At 41.6% G+C, this 22,699-nt stretch overlaps 2 protein-coding genes across 2 annotated transcripts in view; both read left to right on the forward strand.

Moving 5' to 3' along the window:
* Positions 1 to 22,699, forward strand: part of LOC108014141 (streptococcal hemagglutinin) — a 39,360-nt gene that overhangs the window by 11,953 nt on the left and 4,708 nt on the right. Inside the window, exons 2-3 of the mRNA XM_036816722.3 lie at positions 5,793 to 5,855; positions 18,318 to 21,565. Of these exons, the coding sequence (XP_036672617.3) occupies positions 18,376 to 21,565 (3,190 nt within the window). The 5' untranslated portion in view covers positions 5,793 to 5,855; positions 18,318 to 18,375. The remainder of the gene's footprint in view (positions 1 to 5,792; positions 5,856 to 18,317; positions 21,566 to 22,699) is intronic.
* On the forward strand, positions 9,838 to 10,425 carry LOC108013827 (uncharacterized). Its single transcript, XM_036816846.3, has one exon. The coding sequence runs from the start codon at positions 9,838 to 9,840 to the stop codon at positions 10,423 to 10,425; it is 588 nt and encodes a 195-aa protein (XP_036672741.3).

The following is a 22,699-nucleotide window of genomic DNA, read 5'->3' on the forward strand; positions in this document are numbered from 1 at the left end:
ATAAATGAGGAGCGATCATTGTGTTCTCCCCCACAACCACCGGTGGCGATGGAAATGCATTTCCCCCACGCCGTTTTCTCACTCAGCGAAAGCGCTTTGATTGCATCTAAAAGTACTGAAAACAAATCGTGAAAAAATAGTTAAAAGTCTTTAAATTATCAACAAAAACTTTAAAATTATTCAGGAATGTAAAACAATAATCCAGTTTGTATCTCCTTGTTATAGCTCTCAATTCCATTTAAAATATGCAGGCTAATAGACTTTTTATATTATAAAGAAACTTGTTGAGAGCAACATAATAGAAAAAAAAAAGAATTTGAAAAAACTTAGTGTGTGTCTCCTTTGCTTCTTATAATAACTTAAATTCCAAAAAAAACGTACTTTTGAACAAGTTTGAATATTTTATTAATTTGTTCTATTAGATATTATAATATTTGGAAGATTACAAAACACATTCCCATCGCATAGAAACTTATTGGAAACAATAAAATATAAATCCTACAATAACATATGAAAGCTATTTAAAGTAAAACAAATTGTATCTATTAAAAACGTTTTCTCCAAGTGCATTTGGAGGATGCACACTCGTGCTGCATGATCATCTGATTTATGACCGCACTCCCCTTAAAACGATAATAACAACTAGGGATTGTCATAAAGATATGTGAAAGAAGAAAGCTAACCTTTAACCGCTGCCGGAGCTATTTTGAATGTTAAAGAAATATGGTTTGTATCTTTATCTGCCCCTTTTGTTTTTTGAGACATGCCCGGCTGGTCAGCGAAACTGAAATATTTCGGTACTTTTGCTTTCCGACTTTAATTGAGTAGCGGGGTATGAGCGATTTCCTTTGGGCACGCACAGTGCGCGTCATAGATATAGTATCTAGATACAGCTCTCTCACACACACACCAACTCACACGTGCCTGTTAATTAGGTTCTGCCTTCGGCGTGTAGTTCTATTTTATTTATAAGCTCATAATTATGTTCTCCGCTTCTCAGCCTCAGTTTAGGTCGACTCAACTCGATCTCGGATCGTCTTGGGGTCATTCAACCTTCGATCAATCACTCAGCTGGCTTACTTCTTTTGTTTACAACCGCACAGCATTTTCAAATCGCCTTTCTACACATTTTTATGTTCCTATACTTCGATATGCATATCGGTGTATATCTTTTAATAGCCATTATGCGCATTACGCTTCTCGTGGCTAATTAACAGCGCACAAAAATGCGAAAAACTTTTCAATGCCTTTTTCGCAGTTGTCTTTGTCCAATTTGCCAAGCTTAGAAATGCAAATTACCAAAAAAAAAAAATAGAAATACAAAAATAACCTACAAAGAGCTATGTGAGTGATGGGCAGTGAAGGGAAGTTCTTTGTTCGGATCCGGTTCGGATTCTCCATCTGAATAAAAGCGAGGCATCTGCAAACTATCTAATTAAATGTGCCGAACTTAATGATGATAACCTGGCTTTAGACTTTGGCCGCAGTGCAATTTTAGCTGGCTTTGGCTTGGATTTTGGCCAACCGGTCAAGGTGAAAGTTGCGCCACCTGCCACCATGCCTTGACAGATTACCCTCCCCCTGAGCTCTTGACTAGCCACTACTTTTTTTCATTTGTTTTTGCTTTTTTGACAAATTAATTGTGCGGCTTAAGCGGCAATTAAATATGGCCAGCAAAATTGCACTGGTTATTGGCCCGAGCCGAAATCTATGGGGCTCCGGCCCCCTGTGAATGCAGCAATTTGCATGCTCAGCTTTTCCACTCAACTGGAAACTCCGAGGCTGCTGCTACTGCAATGTCAATGCTTGAGTAAATTGACTTCAACTTCATTTGCGACACCGAAACGAACGAGGAGAGATGCCACCAAAAGTTTTCTGCTCCATTGAAGCATTCGATTGCACTCCACGCCACTCCACTCGAAACTCCCAACTCCGTAGAAAGTTGCAGTTGCAGTTGAAGTTGCAGTCGGTAGAAAGATGGTGATGGCCACACTCATCTGCATTTGAATTGCATTGGGGGCTCTCTGGTCACTTAACGGTTAGAAGAGAACGGAAACGGGTTTGGAACCCAAAAGCAGCAGGAAGAAAAGGTGTCATAAGCGGCTGATTATGGGGCACAGCTTATGTGAGCTCTTCAAAGCGGATTCTTCAGGCCAGACAGACTATTTGAGATAAAGTTCCCCTAAAACCATTGATCAAGACTAGAATACCCCATTGGAACTAAGCCTCTGGCTGCTGAGGATGGCCTGCTGAGTGAGTTTTAGAACCGGTTAACCGCTTTCTGATGACACTTACAGTTACAGCCAAATAAAAGCCGGCTAGATTTGGTTGCTGTCTCTGTGACTTATGTAAAATCTTTGGTTTGGTAAGCGCAAAGAATGCAGGAATTCCACGGGTCTATCAAGAACCGTTTAATACAGGGAATTTAATAACCAGAGCTTAAACACACTTCTTCAGTAGCAGACCCCACCCAAAGTCTATTCACCACTCATTCATAAAGGCACTTAATTAACATGAAGATGAGTTTTGGCGAACAGAAAAACAGAAGTTCAAGTTCGTAGCATCTGAATAAGGTATTGATTTTCTGCCGAATCATGTCTAAAATATGGCAAACTCGTGGCTGCAAAAAGTTATATTCATAACAATTTCAACAGCTGTTTGACAACAAACTTTTTTTAAGCCATAAGAAAGTTGTTAAAGAACTGCAGTTAATCTTAAGTAGCTGTTCGAATACTTTAAGGACATTGACTTCTTATAAAATTAATTTTGGCAAAAAAGACAACAATGGTTCTTGAAAATAAATCCCTTGAGTTACTCCAGACTGTTTATGTCTTCTTAAAATCATATTTAAACATATTATGGTCAAAACAAAAGCCAAAGTTCAAGAAGCTATTAATACCTATAGTATGTGATTTGGTTACTCCATAAAGAAAGCTCAGTTATACTTGCAATTTTGGCCTTAATCTTATCTGAAACTCGTTTCGTCACCCGCCAAGTGACCTTTAATGGCATCAGCGCCACCATCTCCGTCGACCATTAGCAACCAGATCTGCGAACAAGGCGTTAACCCGGCGTGGGCTTAAAGCCATGTCATCCGCATCCCCGTCTCTCCGTTTCATCATCTCCTCATCGGCGGAGATGTCGCCAGTAGTTGGCGTCCCAACGATGAATGACAATTTGCAAATGGCTCTGGCTGCATAATTTATGCAGATGCAACTGCTGCAGTCGGGGCAACTGGAGCTGCAACTGAAAAACTGGCGGTATTTAGCGCGTTGTCTATTAAGGCGAACTTGTTGTTGGGCTGGGACAGTTGGAAAAGGGGTGGTAAAAACGGGGGGGATTCCGGGGGACTGAGGAACCCCTGGCAGTCGCTTCGCCCATGCATATTCAAACGCCATAATCCCAACGGTATTTTAATGCTAAATGCTTACTCACTTCTTCATGCTGCAGAGCCAACTGTAGGGTTGGCTAGAAAAACCCGTTTTTCCAGTAATGACCTTCGTTGCTGTTTTATTATCACTCCCGCTTCCGCTCCAGCTGCTCCTCCAGCTCCTCCCGCTCCTCCAGTTCCACCTTTTGGAGCACTCTTGGAAATTCCACAGAATCGCATAACAAAAGACCGAGTTTATATGTTCTTTTTTCCCTCCTCCTTCTACAAACGTCTTCAATTACACTTTTCGGACTAACTCACAAATTCTACGTATCTAAATAGGTGTGGATTTGCCAATTTCACTTTATTAGCCAACTGCCGCAGCATTTCTTTAACTAAATCAGTTTAGAATATCAGCGCAGTGCACATTGACAGCTGCTCCGGGGGCTGAGAAGTTAATTAAAAGCCACTTTCGAATCGAAATCGATAAGCAAGTATAACGATACATGCAATTTGCATTCAATGGCTGTAAGCACAGAACAACAAGTGCTCCCAGGGGTGCGGTTAAGATTGGCTTGGAGTCTACAGTGGAAGTTATCGTTTGAAAATTGTAAAAATAGTGCCAGATGAAACATAATATATTTGTTGATAATAAAAAAATGCTTTTATGATAAAGCCAATCTGAAAACAACTTTCAAGGCCATACAATTTTAAAAAAATGTATTAAAGTTATAAGAAGTTATGATGTTGATATTGATTTCGTATCTTATTGATGAGGTTAATATTTGATTTTCTAATCTATTTCTAATCATATAAGAAGATAGGATGTTGATATTGATAACGAATCTTATTGATGACGTTAAGTTTTTATTTTCTAATCTATTAATGAACATAAAATATCGTATCAGCCCCATTATAAAATTCCATATAAGAAGTTAGGATGTTGATATTGATTTCGAATCTTGTTGATAAGGTTAAGTTTTTATTTTCTAATCTATTAATGAAATCAAAATATCGTATCAGCCCCATTTAAAGCCCCATAAAGGTAGTTAGGATGTTGATATTGATTTCGAATCTTATTTATTAATTGAAGATTTTATTTTCTAATCTATTAATGAAAATAAAATATCGTATCAGCCCCATTTTAAGGCCCTATATAAGTAGTTAGGATGTTGATATTGATTTCGAATCTCATTGATGAGGCTAAAATTTTATTTTCTAATCTATTAATGAAAATAAAATATCGTATTACCCCATTTTAAAGCCCCATATAAGAAGTTAGGATGTTAATATTGATTTCGAATCTTACCTAGTAGGTTTCCAGACCCATTTAAATTATACTAAAAATTCTCATAAATAAAAAGTATTTATTAAGACCCCTTAAGCGCTCAACCCGCCCTGGATTGCTATTTTAATTGGATTTTGTTGCCTGCTAAATATGCTAATATATATGGCCGCGTATTCAGGTCTGATCTGTCTCATAGACGACCTTGCAGCGGTCACTTTTTATCACACGATGTTAATTGACAATAGAATTGGATTTCCACTGTCTGCCAATCCCCCGAGAAAGAACGGACAAGTGCGCCGTAAAAGCCAGCCACTTGGCCAAGTTAACCTTGATGGAACAGTTCTCTAGTTTATCGTCGTAATCCCCTCCCTCGCCACCTCGCCATCTCGGGTTAACCGGAGTGCTCAAGTGCATTTTAAACCGGCTGCAACTTGTTCTGGCCAAGTCAGGACAGGCCAACCAAGCCAAGCCAAGTTAAGACAAACCAAACCTGGCCAAGACGAAGAGAATGACAATAAATATTTTGTAGCTTTTGCAGCTCGATTACAGTGTTCAATGGGGGTGTTCAGGGGTGTTGCGAAGGGGGGGGACCTCAAGTCGAGACTTTGCCAGCGATTAAATGCCCCGAAATGCCAACTGTTTTTGGATCCACGAAGGGGGGAGGGTGGAAAGGTGGGCAGTGCTGGCACTGCAGCTCGTAAAATATGAGCTCGACGTGCATTGAATTCGGGTCATTGCATGGCCAAAAGCCGAGAAAGGGGGTTCCAGGGGGTCCAAGGTATATCTGGCGCCTTAGCATTTTGTAATTCGATTACTGCTTTTGAGTTACGCCAAACGAAATTGGCTAATTTTGCATGCGCGCCCACAGGCCATTGAACTACAGTCGAATTTTGTACGTTTTATGCCCGATTGCCTAAGATGTGGACACAGGGCTCGATAAATAAATCAAAATTTTAAATGATAAATTACAGGGAAAATAAGAATATTTGTTAAGTTTCTTTCAAAGATTTTTCTTATATTAATACAAAATAAAGAAAGCTGAAATATTACTTTTTCAGTTCTTTAAATCTCTTTAGAGATTTTTAATAATCTTCTAGAAAGTTTATTAAATAATGTATCTAATTTATTTTGCAGATTGTAAGAACCAAAAAATATACACTGAGGAAAACCAGGCGACCGGTGAAAAACTGCAAGCAGGTAAGGGAATGTCAAATTAAATTCACACAAAATGCAGAGATGCGTAACGTTAAACGTAACTTGGTAAGCCTTACATGGCATGTTTTCCATAATTTACACTTTCGTTGCCAGGCCAATTGGCATGCCAATTGGAGGTGCACTCCCAGGCCACAAACAACACGGGTAATTCGAGGCGGCTAACGATGTGTTGTCAGGTGTGCAAAACTTGGTATTGAGAAAGGGTACGGGCTGGGGGTTGGGAAGAGCCATCTCGACGGATCCCAGGCCTAGCGAAGACCAGGAAGACCAAGACTCCAGCTGGAAATTGCAGATTGCAAATGCAACTGCCAACTGCCAACTGGCAACCTGTCGAACAATGGAAGTCGGCCTAAACGGCAGCCAAAGTGTTCGAAGTGTTGCAATTGTTGGCAGCCGTGTCTTTAATTATCGGCCTTAATTGGCCGCTTATTAAGCGAGGCAATGTGTGTTAAATGACGCAGAAATTATGCGAATGCCAAATGCCAACGAACTCTTCTTTTGGCCTGGGATTCAGAAAAATCAGAAAATCGCTTTCGCTGCGAAAACCTTTTTGTTTTCGGCCCACAGCTTGAGAAACTTTCCATTGTGCTAGAAGAGCAGAGTTTCATTCAGAGACACACGTTGATACATATATATCCTATATACATTTAATGCATAGATAAATCTAATTTCATACCAAATTTATTGTACAACTCGCCCGTAAAGCGGCAGAAGCAGAAGTTGTGGAAAAAATGCCATACCATTGTTGATGAAGACGGTTTGGTTTGTTTCGGTCGGACATCATTCACTCAGCGGTCACAATTGAATAGATTTTCAGATTTACTTTTCCAGTTAGAAACAAAAAAAAAAAAACAGAAAAAGTCTGTAAATAAAAAACCCGCTGCCAAAAGAAGATGAAAACGAAGAAATAGCAGCTGCCGGCTGCATTCGACAACAACGTTTAGTCCCAGAGATTTGCTTTCGAATGATGGCAAACAATAAAACTTTCCATTTCTAACAAAATTACACTCAAGACGAGAGGAAAACAAAGCAAGACAAATTTGCCTAGTTATCTGATGTTGCCGGCACTCATCGCTTCAATCTCAAATCTACAATCCCCCACTATTTATCTGACGGAGAATTTGTTTTCTGGAATTTGGTTTTGTATTTTTTTTTCGCAGAGCCACCCACTCGGGGAACTCGAATGGAAATCTTTGCAGCGACACAACCTCGTAAATGTTGCATGTCGTACCACACAATCCCATTCCGTTCCCCAGGTGACATGTTGCACACGTGTGTGGCAAGCTCCCAGTCTCCCAGTTTCCAGTCCCAGTCCCAGTTCCTTCTGGCCCACATAGTACCCACTATATGTATGCTGCCCGCTGATTTGTGGCGCCGTTTATGTGGCGGAACTGTTTATTAATTAACGAGCGCATTTTGGCTTTATTCTGTCGGCATTTCTGGCCTTCCAGTGGGTAGCAAACGATTAGGTGCTAAACTGTTGGCCCAGCAAATGTTAATTGAGGTAAATGAGCCTTTGGCATGCAATGGTCTCAATCAGCTGCACCGGTGGCAACCTAAATTCTTAAAAGATAATTAGGTGCTGAAAAGGGCGAAGAATATATCACATGTTGCATAACCACTGGGGAAAAAGTGATTTCAACATAATCACACGTTAAATTTAATAGGAAGTCTCTTGTGATTTAGTAGAATTATATATTTATTAGTAAAATATATTTGCGATTCTCAAGACTTGTGATATTTTATTATTGAAATATCTTTCTTTACTTAATCCTAAGTCAATATACCATAATATCCTTTTTAATGAATCAATTTCCGTTTGTATACCATTTTCATTGCTTTTTGAAATGGGCAATAAAGAGTTTATATGTCCATATTAAAGGCATTATGACACTGAATTATATCAAAGATGCAATATTTAATATGCAATATTTGGTATAATGCTAAAAGCAATTTAAAATTTTTTGTTTAGGTTGCATGACTTTTGGAAAAAATGTACCAAGTTAGTTGATAGTTAGACTTGTGTCATAAGGCCTTAAGTATTTTAAAAATAAAATTTTTAGATCTTTAATCTATCTTTTTAACAATTTCCTACATTATATATTCTACAAATTATGTCTTTCATAGACCTTTTGGAGATTTCTCTTAACTTTTCCAAGCTTTGCTTTTGCCAACAGCTTAAGGCAATTGAAAAAGATTTATTTTTCATTTGTCAACAAATTTGCAATATTTTTCTGAGTGTACCCGAGGCTGCTTCTGTCTAATGGCTGTTGCCTGTCAAATTGATAATGGGTTTGGGTAAAGCTGCCGCCTGGATGGCGCACTGCGATAAGCCTGGTCAAGACTCGCTCGAATGCTTCAATTGAAACTGTCAATTGCAGTGGCCACACACTCCCCTGCCCCACCTCCTCCCCACCCCCTTTTTAGCCAGCTTTTGGTTACCAATTTCGGTGTAGGCGAAACAGTGAAAGTTGTGGCCATGATTGGCCAATAAGAGAGATAGAGATATAAGGTGGAGAGAGAGGGAGGCGGTAGTAATTAATGCCAATTAAATGTCAAGCAACAAAACAAATAATTTTACGCTGGGCGTGTCCCTGTTTGGCTGGCAATTCAATTCAATATTGCTGACCAAACTTTCGAAAGGCTGCACAGATTAATTAAGCCAAGTTCAAAGCCCACAAGCCCAGCCGGTTCAATTGATTTAATTTCCCAAGAGCCTGTGTTGTCCGTTGCACTTTCTACCGTCAAACAAAAGAAGGAAAGTGCTCCGATTGCCGGTGGCAATCCTACAGTGTATGCGGTAAGAGCCAAAAAGGTTATTTATGATTATTTAATGCAATGCTTGTGCTGCAGGTTCATTGCCCAAAGACAAAACGCGGCGACTGCAGATGCAAATGCAAATTGATTCGCGCGCCTTTGGCCTGCAGTTGAACCCGAATGCAAAACCCTTCCACAGACTTGGCTAATTGCTTGTCGCTGTCAACATGTTGCTGCTGCTCGTCTCTTGGCTTTTGTCGCCTCATCCATTGAACTTTGAACTTGGCCATCCTCGCGGTGGTTTACTGACTTTCTTTTGTTGCCTATCGCGCCAGCCGGCGACATTTGCAACTTGCAACCAGCAACTTGCAACGGCAGCAGCAACAAGAGCAATTGCTGCAGCTGCCACTCATGTGGCATGTGCACATTCATGTGTGTGTGTTTGGTAGGTCTCATGTCTTTGTGTCTTTTGACTGCACACGAGCCATTGTTCGGCCTTGCACCAGTGCGTATACGTAATATGTGTGCGGACCTCTGTTTGACAAACGTTGCGTGCAATTTGTGCCCAATATCCAGATGCAGATGCCATCACACTGTTGCGTTGCACATTGCCATCAGGACGCAATTGCCGTTGCCATTTCTCGAAATGTCATCGCCGCAGAATTTCATTTTCAGTTTGCCTTACGGTATAGAACAAAATTAATAGCATTTATTTTCTGCATTCGAGTTTCAACCGACACTGGAAATGTACTAAAACACTTATATATTTGGACTCTTTGAAAGCTTTCAAAAATCAACAAACAATTTCACAAAGATTGCTTTCTGCTACAAAAAAAAAATAAAAAAGGTGGTTTTACATCACTTTAAATACTTTAAATAAAATGGTAGCATTGCAAAGTGGACATCGCTTTTAAAAGAAAAAAGTTACCCTGCCCTGGTTTTCCAAAACCTACACCGTTCTAACGTTTCACAACACCAGCATAATGCAGAGTTGCCAACAGAGTTTTTAACAGCCTCGACCTTTTTAATCTTACCAACACTGGACATCTAGGAGGCCACGTTTTGATTGGTTTTCACAAGATTTTCTGACAGGAGCTAATTCTTGTTCTTCATTAATTGATTTTCTTGGAAAGAGTTTTTCTTTCTAATTACTTAAGTGAATAGACCACATTGTCTCCATCTGCAACGCCTATTGATTATGTCGAAAATGCAGGGAAAAATAGTACGTACCGCAGGAGGTGGGCAGAGTCCGCTGCGAGCTTGCAGCTCCCGAGATTGTTACGGATTGGACAAAATCAAGACGAAGTACCCCCAGCTAGTCACGGCTCCATACATAGTGCCAGAGCCACTAATGACCGGAAAGACATCCATTTTTAGAGTTAGCGGAGAAATGGCCCATGTAGCCGACGCTCGTGACCAAACCCAGGCTTCAGGAGGACCTCCGCCCATTTATCGGATCAAGCCAGGAACCCATGCTCATGTTGTCAATTACGTGTTTGTAGCAGAGGGCTCCGATCAAATGAAGAAAATCCGTTCCAGAGATCCGGCGGTCAACATTGAGCGCTTGGAGTCCCAGAGGGAATGGGCCATTACCCAGTTGAAGAATCTGACGTCCCAGCACCGGGGAAAAGTTCAGCAAACTTTTGTCCAATCATCACCAGCTCCTCCAAGAGCACGTGTCGCCAGTTCTACAGCAACTCCTACTCCGAAAGTGGATTCCATGGCTCGCTTGCAGGCGGACCTACTCCAACTTCAACGCAGAGTAGCCGATTTAAAAAAGAAGAGCAGTGGCTAGATCTCCCATACGGCTACATCTTGGATTGGGCAAACCTAGAAGCCCACTACATATACATATTTGTTATCCAAGCACCATGTGTAATTTGAAAAAGGAATTAACTACTTAAACAAAATCACTTTCCATCGTTTGTTATATTTATACACATTTTGTTTGCTAACTTTGTGATATTATAATTCGATTTTCTGGTAACAAATGTTCATATTTTACTATAGTGAGACTAAAACTGCTATTATCGATAATATACTTTGCCAAGAATATTGGTTAATGCAAACTTGTACATAAGACTCGCATATTTCACGGTGCCATTGTCTGGTCTTTGTTTGTTTCAGGCGTATTTGCCTTTTCCAAATCCAATACAGTTGTTGACCTTTGGCATACAATTACACACCAGCCTCCTCGTGTCCATCCCTTCACCATTGGTTTTCTGAGACAATTGCTTTAGACCGCTGGCAGACATCGAAAATTGTGTCTTGCCAGTTGCTCAACCCAAATGGCCAGGCTGTTCTTGTCTTTCCAAGTCTTGACTCAATCTCAAATACTGAATGTTTTCTTTTATTTGGTATTTCATATTCTAATTGTGCAATAAAAGTCAAGCAAACAGGCATTCATAGTTCCCAAACCACGAATACAAGGTGGCCAAAAAAGAAACTCTGGGCGAAACAGGTAGTGGAAGCCATAGAGGCAGCAATTGTTCTTGGTCAGCTTTTGGGCTTTTTTATTGTTCTGGTCAAGATCTCAGCCGCAAACCGGATAAAATGGCAGTCGTCGCCCTGAGGCGAAACCCCCAAAAAAACATTTGCAGCTGTGTGTACCACAAACATGACTCACTGCTCTATTACAAGTTGTCTTGCTGTTGCAGTTGTCTCTCTGTTGCAGTTGCAACTGCAATTTGTGCCTGTCCGCCAGCCAGGCACATACAAATTGTCCAACAAATTGGGGAATGTGGCGCCAAAAAATTATCCCACGCAACAGGTTTTTTTATTTGCTGTCCCCAAAGGCAGAAAAGTCCAGCTGAAAAGTTCTTTTCTACACTCGTATTCATTAAGACTCAGTGATCGTAAAAATGTTTAACGTTGGGTTATTAAAAATTAAGCAAAAGTGGGGAGTGTGTGTTGGGGTTTGTCATAAAGTGAAGTTACGATGTGCCAGCGCCAACAGCTGTTGCAACAAAATACATAGTGGAAATCGAATCCCAGTTTTTAGCCAGCCACACATTCTGTTGCAGGAGGGTATAGTTGGGGATTCTACGGGGTCCAAGGGGTGGGCAGGTTTCTTCTTTTTTTTAATTAAGTAAAATGTTGCCGCAACACATGTGCGTGCTGGTAGAAAAATCAACAAGACAGCAGCAACAGGCTGTGGCGCACAACAGCAACTACAGTCGGACATCCTTAACTCAAACCTATGTCAGCCAAGTAAAAAATGCGACTAGTTCGAGTTATTTCGAGCTAGGGAAAAAAGTTTTAATAGGTTTAAGTATAGTAAGTTTATAATTTATTTTACTTGTGGCATTACCAAGACAAAGTTTAAAAACGACACCAAATAAAATTTATATTCTTCAGTATAAGCCCCCATTTTAGAACTCGAATCCATTACTAATAAAATTATACTTAAAGATGCTAACTAATTTGTAAAACATAATCATATTTTAGTCATTCATAAAAAGTTAAATGAACTTATTCCCTAATCACTTCTAACGAACAAAAAAAAAGAGTTATTTAAAGATTAGAGGTATTGAAGTTCGACCTTTATAGATGGAACTGTATGAAATAAGATCGCTAAATGCTACTGTCACATAGTTTTTTTCGAGCCATGGAAGCTCCACTGTATTCGTTACCCTGGCACCAGTTGCATCAATGGATGCGTTTTCATTTATTAATTTGCACTGTCTTGTGTTGCTGCTGCTGATGTTGCTGCTGCAATTTGTGTTGCTGTTGCTGTTGCTGCTGCCACGTTGTCAGTGCCTTCTGCAGCTTCCTTTCATCTTGTCTTCATTTTGTATTTTTTCTACTCTTTGTCTGCGTCACGCAACAGCAAATGAAAACGAAGACGACATGGGAACTTAACCTTGAATTATATGTATGTTTCTCTCAGCCCCCAACCGACAACTTCCCCCCACAATATTGTATTTTGTGCAATATGCCAAAGGGCAGGAAGAGATGTGGGTGCGCTCGCAGGCATAAATTTGCAGGCTTTGCTTGATTAAGGCAGACCCCGCAGCTCCTCCCTCGCATTTTCCTGGAATATCCTTGGCGAAAATGAACATAAAACATTTCTCCGTAATCAACTGGCTGCTAAAAATAAACCCAAACTTTGCCGAGGGCCTTGGGCTAATGCCTGGGGGCCTTTGTGGCCCATCGGTTTTAGCGGCTTAGCAAATATGGCAACTTCAATTAACCCGACATGATATGGAATGACTTATCCAATGACTGGCAATATTGACAGCTAGACGCGAAGCTGTGAGCCGGGCTCGTTACTCAGGATAATTGACAGGCGGACAAGTAGCTTTTGGCCCAAAATGTGTCAAGCTATCAAGAAATCATGTCGTGGAGGTCTTGGGTGGTCAAATAAATGTGTTCTGGCACTTAGGATCGCATGAGGTTCTGAACGTCTTGGGGGCCAAGAGGTCCCCCTAACAGTTTTTCCTTCGAAAACTAAGCAAATCCAATCTTTCCACTTAATCACGCTGTGTTGACTTTCGTCTTCCCAAAGCAGGTAGTCATCATCTATGTTTATGCTTAAAAGGCTTCAAACAGCCAGGGGCACTACAGTAATTTCCACTCCCCCTCTCCAAACAACAAACAACCAACAACTTCTCCACAATTTAATTGCTGCTGTGCTGGATGTTGCTGCGGTGTTGCTTTTGCTGGCTTTTTGTTGTCATTATTGTGGTCGCACAAGTTTGTTGTATTACCTGTTGACAAAATTGCCCTGCTGCCTGCACCAACATCCGGCAAAATTCTCGAGAGGCAGCAGTAGCAACAACTACCAGGCTAATGGCAACTTTGACTTGGCTTTAATTAAACAATCTCCCAGTCAAATTTTGCGTTTGGCTGATCGTGTGAACAGGGAAACGGATAGATTTTTGGCATATATCATTGGTATTTGATTGCGGGTTGGCATTGAAATCTTAACAGGCAAAAAAGACCAAAATCTATATGTATAACGACAATTTTGGTATAATACGCTACATATAAAATTGAAAAATATTATAATGGTATTTCAAATAATTGAAAATACATAGTTTTATTATAATGTGCTAGATATAAAATCGTAAAATATTAAATTGTGGTTTTATAATTATTGAGATTACTGAATAAGGAGATAAGATAAAATTTTACATTTATAAAAGTAATTTATAAATTTACTACCACCTCAAAAATTTTCATTATATGTATTCAAAATACATCTCGACATTTATTTTAAATTTTATTTGATTGCCTAAAAAAAGCATACAATAATGTTACATTTTTCAAGAATGATATGAAGGTTTTTAAAAAGTAGATCTGTGGGGACTTAAGTTTATTAATATCTATATTTCTCCCAGTGTAAAGTTTAAGATTCAATAGAAATATTTTCCTCACCTAACAATGTTTGAGTTTCCCACATATGGAGAGCTCTCAATAAGCAGCTGATTAAATTTGAAAGTGTAATTAGGCCTAAAGCCCGCGAGAACAATGCAACAAAATGCAAAGCGCTGGGCACACGCTTGAACTTGAACTTTGAACTTTAAAGCCATAAGATTATGGCGGCTTAGAGATTCAGATTTTCAAGTCTTTGCCCGGCGCCTAATTGGCAGTTTGCCTTTAAAGGCAACAGATCGGGCCGAGAGCAAATAGTTGACATTTGGCTAATGGCGGATCGCCCACCACATCCGTTCGTGGAGCTTAAAAGCCCAACCCAGCCAGAAATTCTTTTGGCCAAAAACTTCGCCGAGTGCCTCTGCATAACTTAGCCAGTGTAAACAAGGCGGAGAGCATTCTTCCTCCGCTGCTTTGCATAATCTCGAGCGGAGCGAACATAACACAGGTGGATGTGGATATGGATACGACTGCCTTGTGCGTATAGATCCATTAATACGTGCGTATACATAACGATAAATGTATAAATAAACAACAGAAGGGGGCCAATCCCCGGCAACACAGCCACGCATAAATCTCACGTGCAAATGTGGAACAAAGCTCCCGAATGCGGCCCCCATCCCAATTTCCAGATCGAAAGCTACACTAAAAAAACAGAAGTAGTTAAAATACATGTCGGAATTCTGTATTATTATTACAACATTGTAAAATAAAATTAAAAAAGGTTAATATTAAATACAAAACATATTTAATTACATGATTTAAATTGATTACATTTAAATCAAGTTAGAACGTTTAGTGTAAGATGTTTTTAGTATTCGTATATCCATTCATATTCCATATTTCCATTGGATAAAAAAGCGTAAAATGTTTAAATTAATTATGAAATCATTGGAATTTTTACTTTTTCTTATCAGTGTATATAGTATCTGAATCTTTGCTAACCTCATCTCATCTCGCGCTTCATTTCGTTTCAATTTCGTGCTTTTGCGATTTTTGCCTTCCTGTTTTTTTTGGTGCGCGGCTTCAACTTTAATGGGAATCAACACTCGGTGGTGATTAAATTAAAATTCGGTTCTGGAAATTTTTGCTCTGTGGTGGGGGACTGAATCAAGCGATTTTAACCCACTTTCCTGACCCAGCAAAGACTAGGATATGTTGTTTTTGGCTAAGAATAGCCTGCAGAACTCTCCTGCTTGGGGCCGAAAAACCTGTTGGCCTCGATTGCTTGGACTGCGGTCAAGCTAACTGTTTTGCCCGATCAGATTAAAGCAAATACGCCAGAACGCCAGAATGCAAAATATCGAAATGGGTTACCTGCCTTTTGCCCGCCGGAACAAATTGGGGGAACGGGTTTCGTTAACGGGCATTTTCGTGTGTGTCCAATTGGCAGACAGTATGTATGCAAAATGCAAATCCAGATCAGACGGCAAATCGATTAGTTTGGTAACGCCCACGGACAGTTTTCCCCACCTTTGAAATCTCCAAATCCAAATCGAAATCCTAAACCAAATCCTGTCCAAATGTCAGTCCAAGTGATCCATGATCCACTCGCCGTATATGGCCAACTTGGCCAACTAAAAAGCTAACGTCCTGGCCAAGCATAAATTAGCCTTTTTGGTCGGGAGTTTAGCGCTGGCCTGAAATTTATGTAGATTTATTTGTGTAACACTTTTGCCTTTGCTTGATATCTCTTTTCTGGCCAACAATCTTACCGGGGGGAAACAGAAACAGAAACAGAAACAGCATTCCTGCTGCCAAACTTGAAAAATAGCTTAAAGATGTTGTCTCGATGATGTTGCTGCTGCATTCCATTTCGAGTTGCTGCTGCTGCCGCTGCCACACCATCTTCATTTCGATTGGAATTGGAGGCTGGTCTTGGCCAAACAGCTTTTATATGGTCAAATGGGGCCCCACAATTTTTTGTGAATTTTCTGCATTTCTTTTGCAGCCTTTGACAGTTTTCCAATTGCCCGGCTATTTCATTTTTTTTTGCGCTCAAATGTTGGCTAACATGCATATATGATATATCGAATCCAGCGATCCACTTGCTTTCCATGAGAATGGGCACAACTCTCATCGCCTTTTGCCTGATTTTGTGTTCGCTGAGTTTGTGTGTGGCCATAAATAAATGGCCAATCGATTCCGCAACCGAATGCAAATGAGTGAAAGAAAAAATGCAAACAATTAACAAACAAAAAAACCGTGGCAGAAATAGACAGAAAAACAAACGGTAACGAAAACCGCGAGCGGAGGCTAAAATTTATGGGTAACAATGCGGGCAGAAAAGAAAAAAATGTAAAAAAAAATACGGCGGCAACATTTAGCTGGCACAGTTATGCAATTTGCCCAACCAAACTTCCCTCGACCCCCCTCATCTTCATTTGAGGCCAATTGTTTTTTGGGACCGCATTGCACAGAGAGCCGAGATTTATGCATATTAACGTCAAGTCAAAAAGCTGACCCAAAACTGCAGATCCAGTATACTATAGTAGCACAACCATCCGATGCAGAAATCAAGCGTGGCAGCAACAGAAGTCGAGCACGCCGGCAACATTCAACAATGGGTCAACTTTCCTTGGCGCTGGCGTTGATAAATGTTGGCCAAAACAAACCGAAACAGGCCAAAAGCTGTAGTGTTGTCATCTTCATTGTTGCCGCTGTGGGTGTTGTCGCCGCGACAGCAGCAACATCGCTAAAAACGCCAGCAACACCAGCAACACTCTTCCAATTCGGCGCCTTAACTTCACTGATAAAAAATGTAGTTAATCCAATATTTTCAAAATTGATTTAAAAATTGTTTCTCCATTTTTTATAGATGCATAGATGTATTAAATTTAACAATTATAGGTATTTTAAGGATTTTAAACTATGATATTACTATGCAATTTCTCTTTATTAAATTAAGAAATCCTTAAAGTAAATTATTAAATGTAAACCTTTTCAAATTATATCATTCAGTTTGAAATGTTTTCTATTGTTATTTTGTTATTAAAAAAAATATAAAGTGGTATTTTAGATATAATATACGGAAATGTGTCTTTACAATTTCTTTTTTTAAATATTTTATATTTCTAAAATAATTAATACGAAACTTGTAATATTTTTTTTTTAAATTTATTTATTTTTCTTTTAATAAGTCATTAGTTTTTATAAGTGTAACAGTTTTGGTTCAGGTGACATACATGCGTAGATGCTTACAGCCATAAGAAGAAGTTAATGGCTTAAAGACCTCAAAATCGTTACATTGTTAGCTGATGTGGTGTTGCTGGCAGTAGTGAGAAGTGGTTCTGAAGAAACGCCCGAAAATGGTTAAAGTCATTCTAGGCAGATCTTCCAGATAAAAATTCATAATTCGTTGGCAAGTAATTTGATCTGCCAATGATATGACTGCGAGTATAATAAGAAGATATGACCATAAAGTGTCTGAAAAGGATTCACAAAATTAGTACGTCCACAAACTTTTGAGAATAAAAGTTGCCCATAAAAGTTCTCACAAATTAGTCATTAAATTAGCCTAATAAAGTTGTAGGAAATTTCACAGAACCACAAATCATACTCTCTTTGTACGGGAAATTATCAAAATGAGTGGTCAACTCCTTAGAAGGAAACCAGTTTGCCTTTGAATCATTTCTAGAAGCTCTGGCCAAATAAAGCCGTCAATTTTAAAGCGATAAATGAGTTGTCTGTCTGTTTTATTTGGCATTTCCTAGGTTTTTTTCGTTAGACCCGCTAACATGTTGCACATGCAGTTTGGGCCGGGTTTAGAAAGTCATTTGCAAACAGGGGACCAAATAAACGGCAAACAGTAGCCAAGCTAACAACTGGCGGTTACCCAACAGCAATCGAATGTTTGTGATGTGACAATCAAAGTTAATTATGTGGTTGTCAGCCCATCTAGCCGTCCCTTACTATTTTTCCACATTTTCCCAACTACCCATCAAGGCTTTTCTGGCTATCCATGCAGTCAACTGCACAGCAGCCCCATCATCATCAGCAAAATTTCAATAATTCCATTATCAAGATGAAGATTGATTGATAAGCTGTTGCCTGGGCAAATGGCATCATGTGGCCATGATTTCGGGGGAAGGATGACCACATGGCTTAACGTGTCCACTCAATCAATATTGAGTCATGCGGCAGAAGTTGAGATTGTGTTGCAGGCGGCCAGTGAAAGTTAATTGTGAGCTTGCGCAATATTTTGCAAAGAAAGTTTAGGCTTACGAAGTGAACTAACTAACAACACCATCATCATCAGCAAACCATAACTTACGACCACTTATATATTTTTCGTATTTTTTCCCTTTGCAGAATATGGCCTAAGGTTGTTCATCAGAGTGAGCAGTAAGCAAAAAGGAAACCCCCAGCGATGTCGTCCTCGATCTGTTCGCACTTTACCCAGAATGCCTGGAAGAAGGATTTGTGCTCGAATTGCTTCAAGTCCAAGGATGAGCACAAGGCAGCCGCAGCAGCAGCCGCCTCCAAAATGGGTGGCAGTCATAAGCCCGAGGTTAAAACGGATTACCCCAACAAGCACAAGACCCCCGCGAAGAGCATCATTAAGAAGGCTTTTGGCGTGAGACTGACCAGTTCCACCTCCACCTCAGGAAGTAGTGGCTCTGGAAAATCCTCAAGCTCAAAGGGCGGCAAAGTGTGCTTTCCCAAGCAGCTCCACGAGGTCATTGGCTATGGGGGAGAGTGGTCGGAAGACGATGATGACGATGACGATCACGATTTTATGAATCTTGGCAATGAGCACGATGACATGGCCATCACCGAGACGGACGACGAGGAGACGGTGGAGCTGAAGAGGATTACCAGGGCCAACACCGACTTCAATATGAACAATGGCAATCTCCTAGGCGATGCCGAGGAGAATATCAAGAAATCCTTTGCTGCCCTCAAACTGGGTGCCCCTCAGGTGGACAAGGAGGGCAAGAAGCAGACTTTGACCATCAATGTGATGCCTTTTGGCCAGCCCATTGGCAAAGCGGCGTCGCCATCGACCCCAGCAAAAAGTGCACCGGCGGAAAGCAAAAGCACAGCAGTTGCAACATCGGCTGGGGCAACACCAGCAGCCAAAACCAAACCAGCCACCATAACCACAACAACAGCCATCAAAAGCAGTAGTACAACTATAGCTACGGGAACTGCCAGTGTTACCAAGAAGGTGACCACCACCCTAACACCCACGCTAACCATGACCAAAAGCACAACGGGAACGGCCACCACATCAGCATCAACAGGCACATCCTCTCGCGATGGAAAAGATAGTCCCCCCATAGAAAGAGCCATGGAGAAGTCTCTATTAGACGAAATCTCCGAGACCTTGGAGCAGAAGCAGAAGCTGAGTGAGACAAGTACATCGGCCACCTCTTCCGGCGGCAACACCATCTCAACTTCCTCCTCCACCAACACCAATAGCAAGATAAAATTCGAGCTGAGTGCCCTGAGTGATTCCCCGAAGCCATTTCTCGACCTTAAGAAGCCCATTGCGAGGAATGCACCCATCACCAGGGACCAGACCAAACCCAAGGTAAATGTGTGCCACAAATACTCGGATACGGACAGCAATTGTTCGGATACGGAGAATGGTGTATCCGCCTACTACGATGTGGTGGAGACCCAGTTGAGCTATGAGAATCTACCCGATGGCAAGTACTCCGAACAGGTGGGCGTGGCCACTGCCGCCCAGTCGGAGAGTTCCGGTAACTCCCACTACTCCAGCTCTCAATACATCACGGATATGCTGTTGAGCTCGAAAACCCGGGCGGCCAGCTATAATCTCCACGAGGGCAACTTCATGACCAGCAAAATCACCTCCGACGGCCTGATTGTAACCAAGTGCAGCTCGGATGACGCCCTAGACTCCACGGGCAGCAGCTTCGACGGGAGTTCTGATGAGGAGAATGCCTACAATATGATCCGCAGTGAATCGGATTCTGGAATTGGTATTAGCCTGGGCAGCGAATACAAGAACTTGGGTTTGGCCAAGGGAACAGCGTTAAGTGGACAACTTCTTTCAGAGAAGAAACTCAGTGCTAGCACCAATAACTCGGACTACGAGGATATACAGATTGGTGATCAGGCAGTGCCCAAGCCGGCTGTCAAGAGCAGGGAGCTCCATGGCGAACCCGATGGCAGTGCCGATCCGGATAATAGTCTAGAGCAGAAGCAAAAGCAATTGTCGTCGCCAAAGGAGGTGGAACAACAACTTCCTGCCCTGCCCAAGTCACCGCCACCGCCCATGAAGATCGATGCCAGGCCCTCGTTTCTACATGGCCTGAAAAAGCCAGAACTGCCGGTGAAACCACTTGTCAATAGCCATCCCAACAATAATTCGAGCACTAACAACCAACTGAAAAGCTTCCTGGGCAAGCGGCAACCCAGCTGCGCCGAGCAGCAGTTCATCAGCCAGCTGCAGTCGGCCATTTCCAAGTCCAGCGAGAGTCTACAGCTGGCCAAAGAGAATCTGGCCAATCTGGTAGCCTCCGACGAGGCCAAGCTGAAAAAGGGCAAAGCCCCGAATCCGCCGCTAGAGCCAAAGCTGAGCGCTCCGCCCACGCCGGAGCGAGATTACAGTCTGGTAGTTGAGTTCGAGCAAGCGGCGAAGGCGGCAGCAAAGCCAGCGGAGAAGGCCACGTCATCGGGTGAGACATCATCGTCCGCGTCATCGTCACCAGGAGAGAAACAACCAGCAGGAGCAGCAACAGGTGCTGCCACAGGAGCAACTGCATCTATAACCAGCAACAGCAATCTGTACACCAGGAAACCAGCTCTTCCGGCGGCGGCGGTGGCAGCTCCTGTCATCCGGGAGAAGGACAAGCGGGAACGGGCAGTGATCAATCCCAAGTTCCGGAGTCTCAATACCTTCGTGATGCAGCGTGCCAATGCGGCCAAGCAGATGCAACTCCAGTCAGCCAGCTCGGTTTTAAGCCTTAAACAACCCTTGACACCAGAGCCAACGCCCCGGAATCAGCGTCATCTCTCCATGTCGGAGGAATGCCTGGCCGCCGCTGGCCTGGACAAGAAATCCCAATCCCCGTCGGCCTCACCGCCCCAGAAACAAAAGTCCAAGTTCTCCATCAAAAAGTTTCTGCGCATGGGAAGCAATGGAGGTAGCAACAAAACCGGGGAATCTCTGGGCAAAAAGGAAACCAGCATGTATACGGAAATATGTACAGGAACGGAAGAGGGCAGTCCCTCTGGGAAACCCCGATTGGTCATCATCCATCCCATTGACATTAATCCTACGGCCGTGGAGGTGGTGAAGGACATCACCAAGACCAGTGACTCCGTGTCGGCCCAAACGGTGGCTGTGGTTACGGCCAAGCCCCCCGCCCCGCCCCTTCGATCGAGCGCCAGTGAGGGGCAGCGCGCCCACGAGGCCAACAAGCCGGCACGCCCACCGCCGCCCAAGAGCGCCGAACTCCGGCGGAAGCAGAAGACCGAGCTGACCGCCACGCTTAGCGCCAGCAGCGTGGACTCCAGTGTCCTGACCCTGGCATCCGGCACCGGATCCGTCAAGCTGAAGGCCGACAACGTCTACGCCAACTTGGGTGAGTTTCTCTATAAATTAAGTGTTTAATTCAGTGTCATCTATAAACCCAAACCAAATTCCAACTAATAGCCCATTTAAACTCAGTCGGAAAAGATTAATAGGTCACCCCGAAATACAAATATGGAAGATTTTAACAGATTGACTTAGTAGGGTTGTGAAAGGTATCCGAAAATAGTAATACTAGAAAATATTGCATACCAAACCGTGTAACGTGTATTAATTAATTAATGAAGGTTTTCAAAACTTGTAGTCCAGTTTAGCCCACAAACTTGGCTTTTTGAATAATGTCCTATCTATAAATATATATCTGGTGATTGAGTATAATAAAGGGCACCTTTTCTAAAAGCATTAAAAAAATGTGTATATAATAAAATATCAAGAATTGTGTCACAAATTTTAAAATGTATATGTAAATTAATCATTGATTGACCTCATATTTCTTTAAAGCCATAGGGATAGTCTAGGGTTACAGAATAGCTGGTGGGTGCTGGTAGACAATAATTATCTATTATAATCATAAATTTTTAATATTTAAATCTAGGTAACCATTTCTAAAAGCTCTTGAAAATAGTTTACAAATTAATAAAACACCTGATGATTCAACAATTCTATGACCGATGTATATATCTAAAGCCACTAGAAAACAGGTTTCTATTGCCCAAAATATGACTAATAAAAAGGTTGTACAAGTTATAACCTTTTAAATTATTTTAAATGCAACATTCTAGTGCTTAGCCAATCTCCAATAGTAACTTCTACAAAATATTTTCTAAATGTATGTTAGAGCACATAAGCCGCACGTTTTAGGCCGCTGAGATTCCTGCATAATGAGTAAGCGGAATTCCGGCACTCATGATGGTAATTTCCATCTCGTTCCCATTGACCCGATTCCAACTCGAGTTGTGGGCCACAAAATCCCCTTTCTCCCGACTTTTGGCGATCGCATTCCAAAAGAAAGCGTAAGCAAATCACGTTCACTGACAGCGCCCAGAAATTGGGCGACCTTCAAAACAGCCAGCTCATGCATAGTATGTATATACTACTTATATAGTATATGTGGGTCTGAAGGGTCTTGGCCACTTCACCCACTTCTTTCTGCCAACTTGTTGACTCCAATTGCAGCCACAAACAC

The sequence above is a fragment of the Drosophila suzukii genome, chromosome 3, assembly GCF_043229965.1.
Source record: "Drosophila suzukii chromosome 3, CBGP_Dsuzu_IsoJpt1.0, whole genome shotgun sequence".
Classification (NCBI taxonomy): domain Eukaryota; kingdom Metazoa; phylum Arthropoda; class Insecta; order Diptera; family Drosophilidae; genus Drosophila; species Drosophila suzukii.

What these genes read in the sequence shown, in the direction of transcription:
- LOC108013827 (XM_036816846.3), top strand. Translation starts at nt 9,838, where the DNA reads ATGCAGGGAAAAATAGTACGTACCGCAGGAGGTGGGCAGAGTCCGCTG.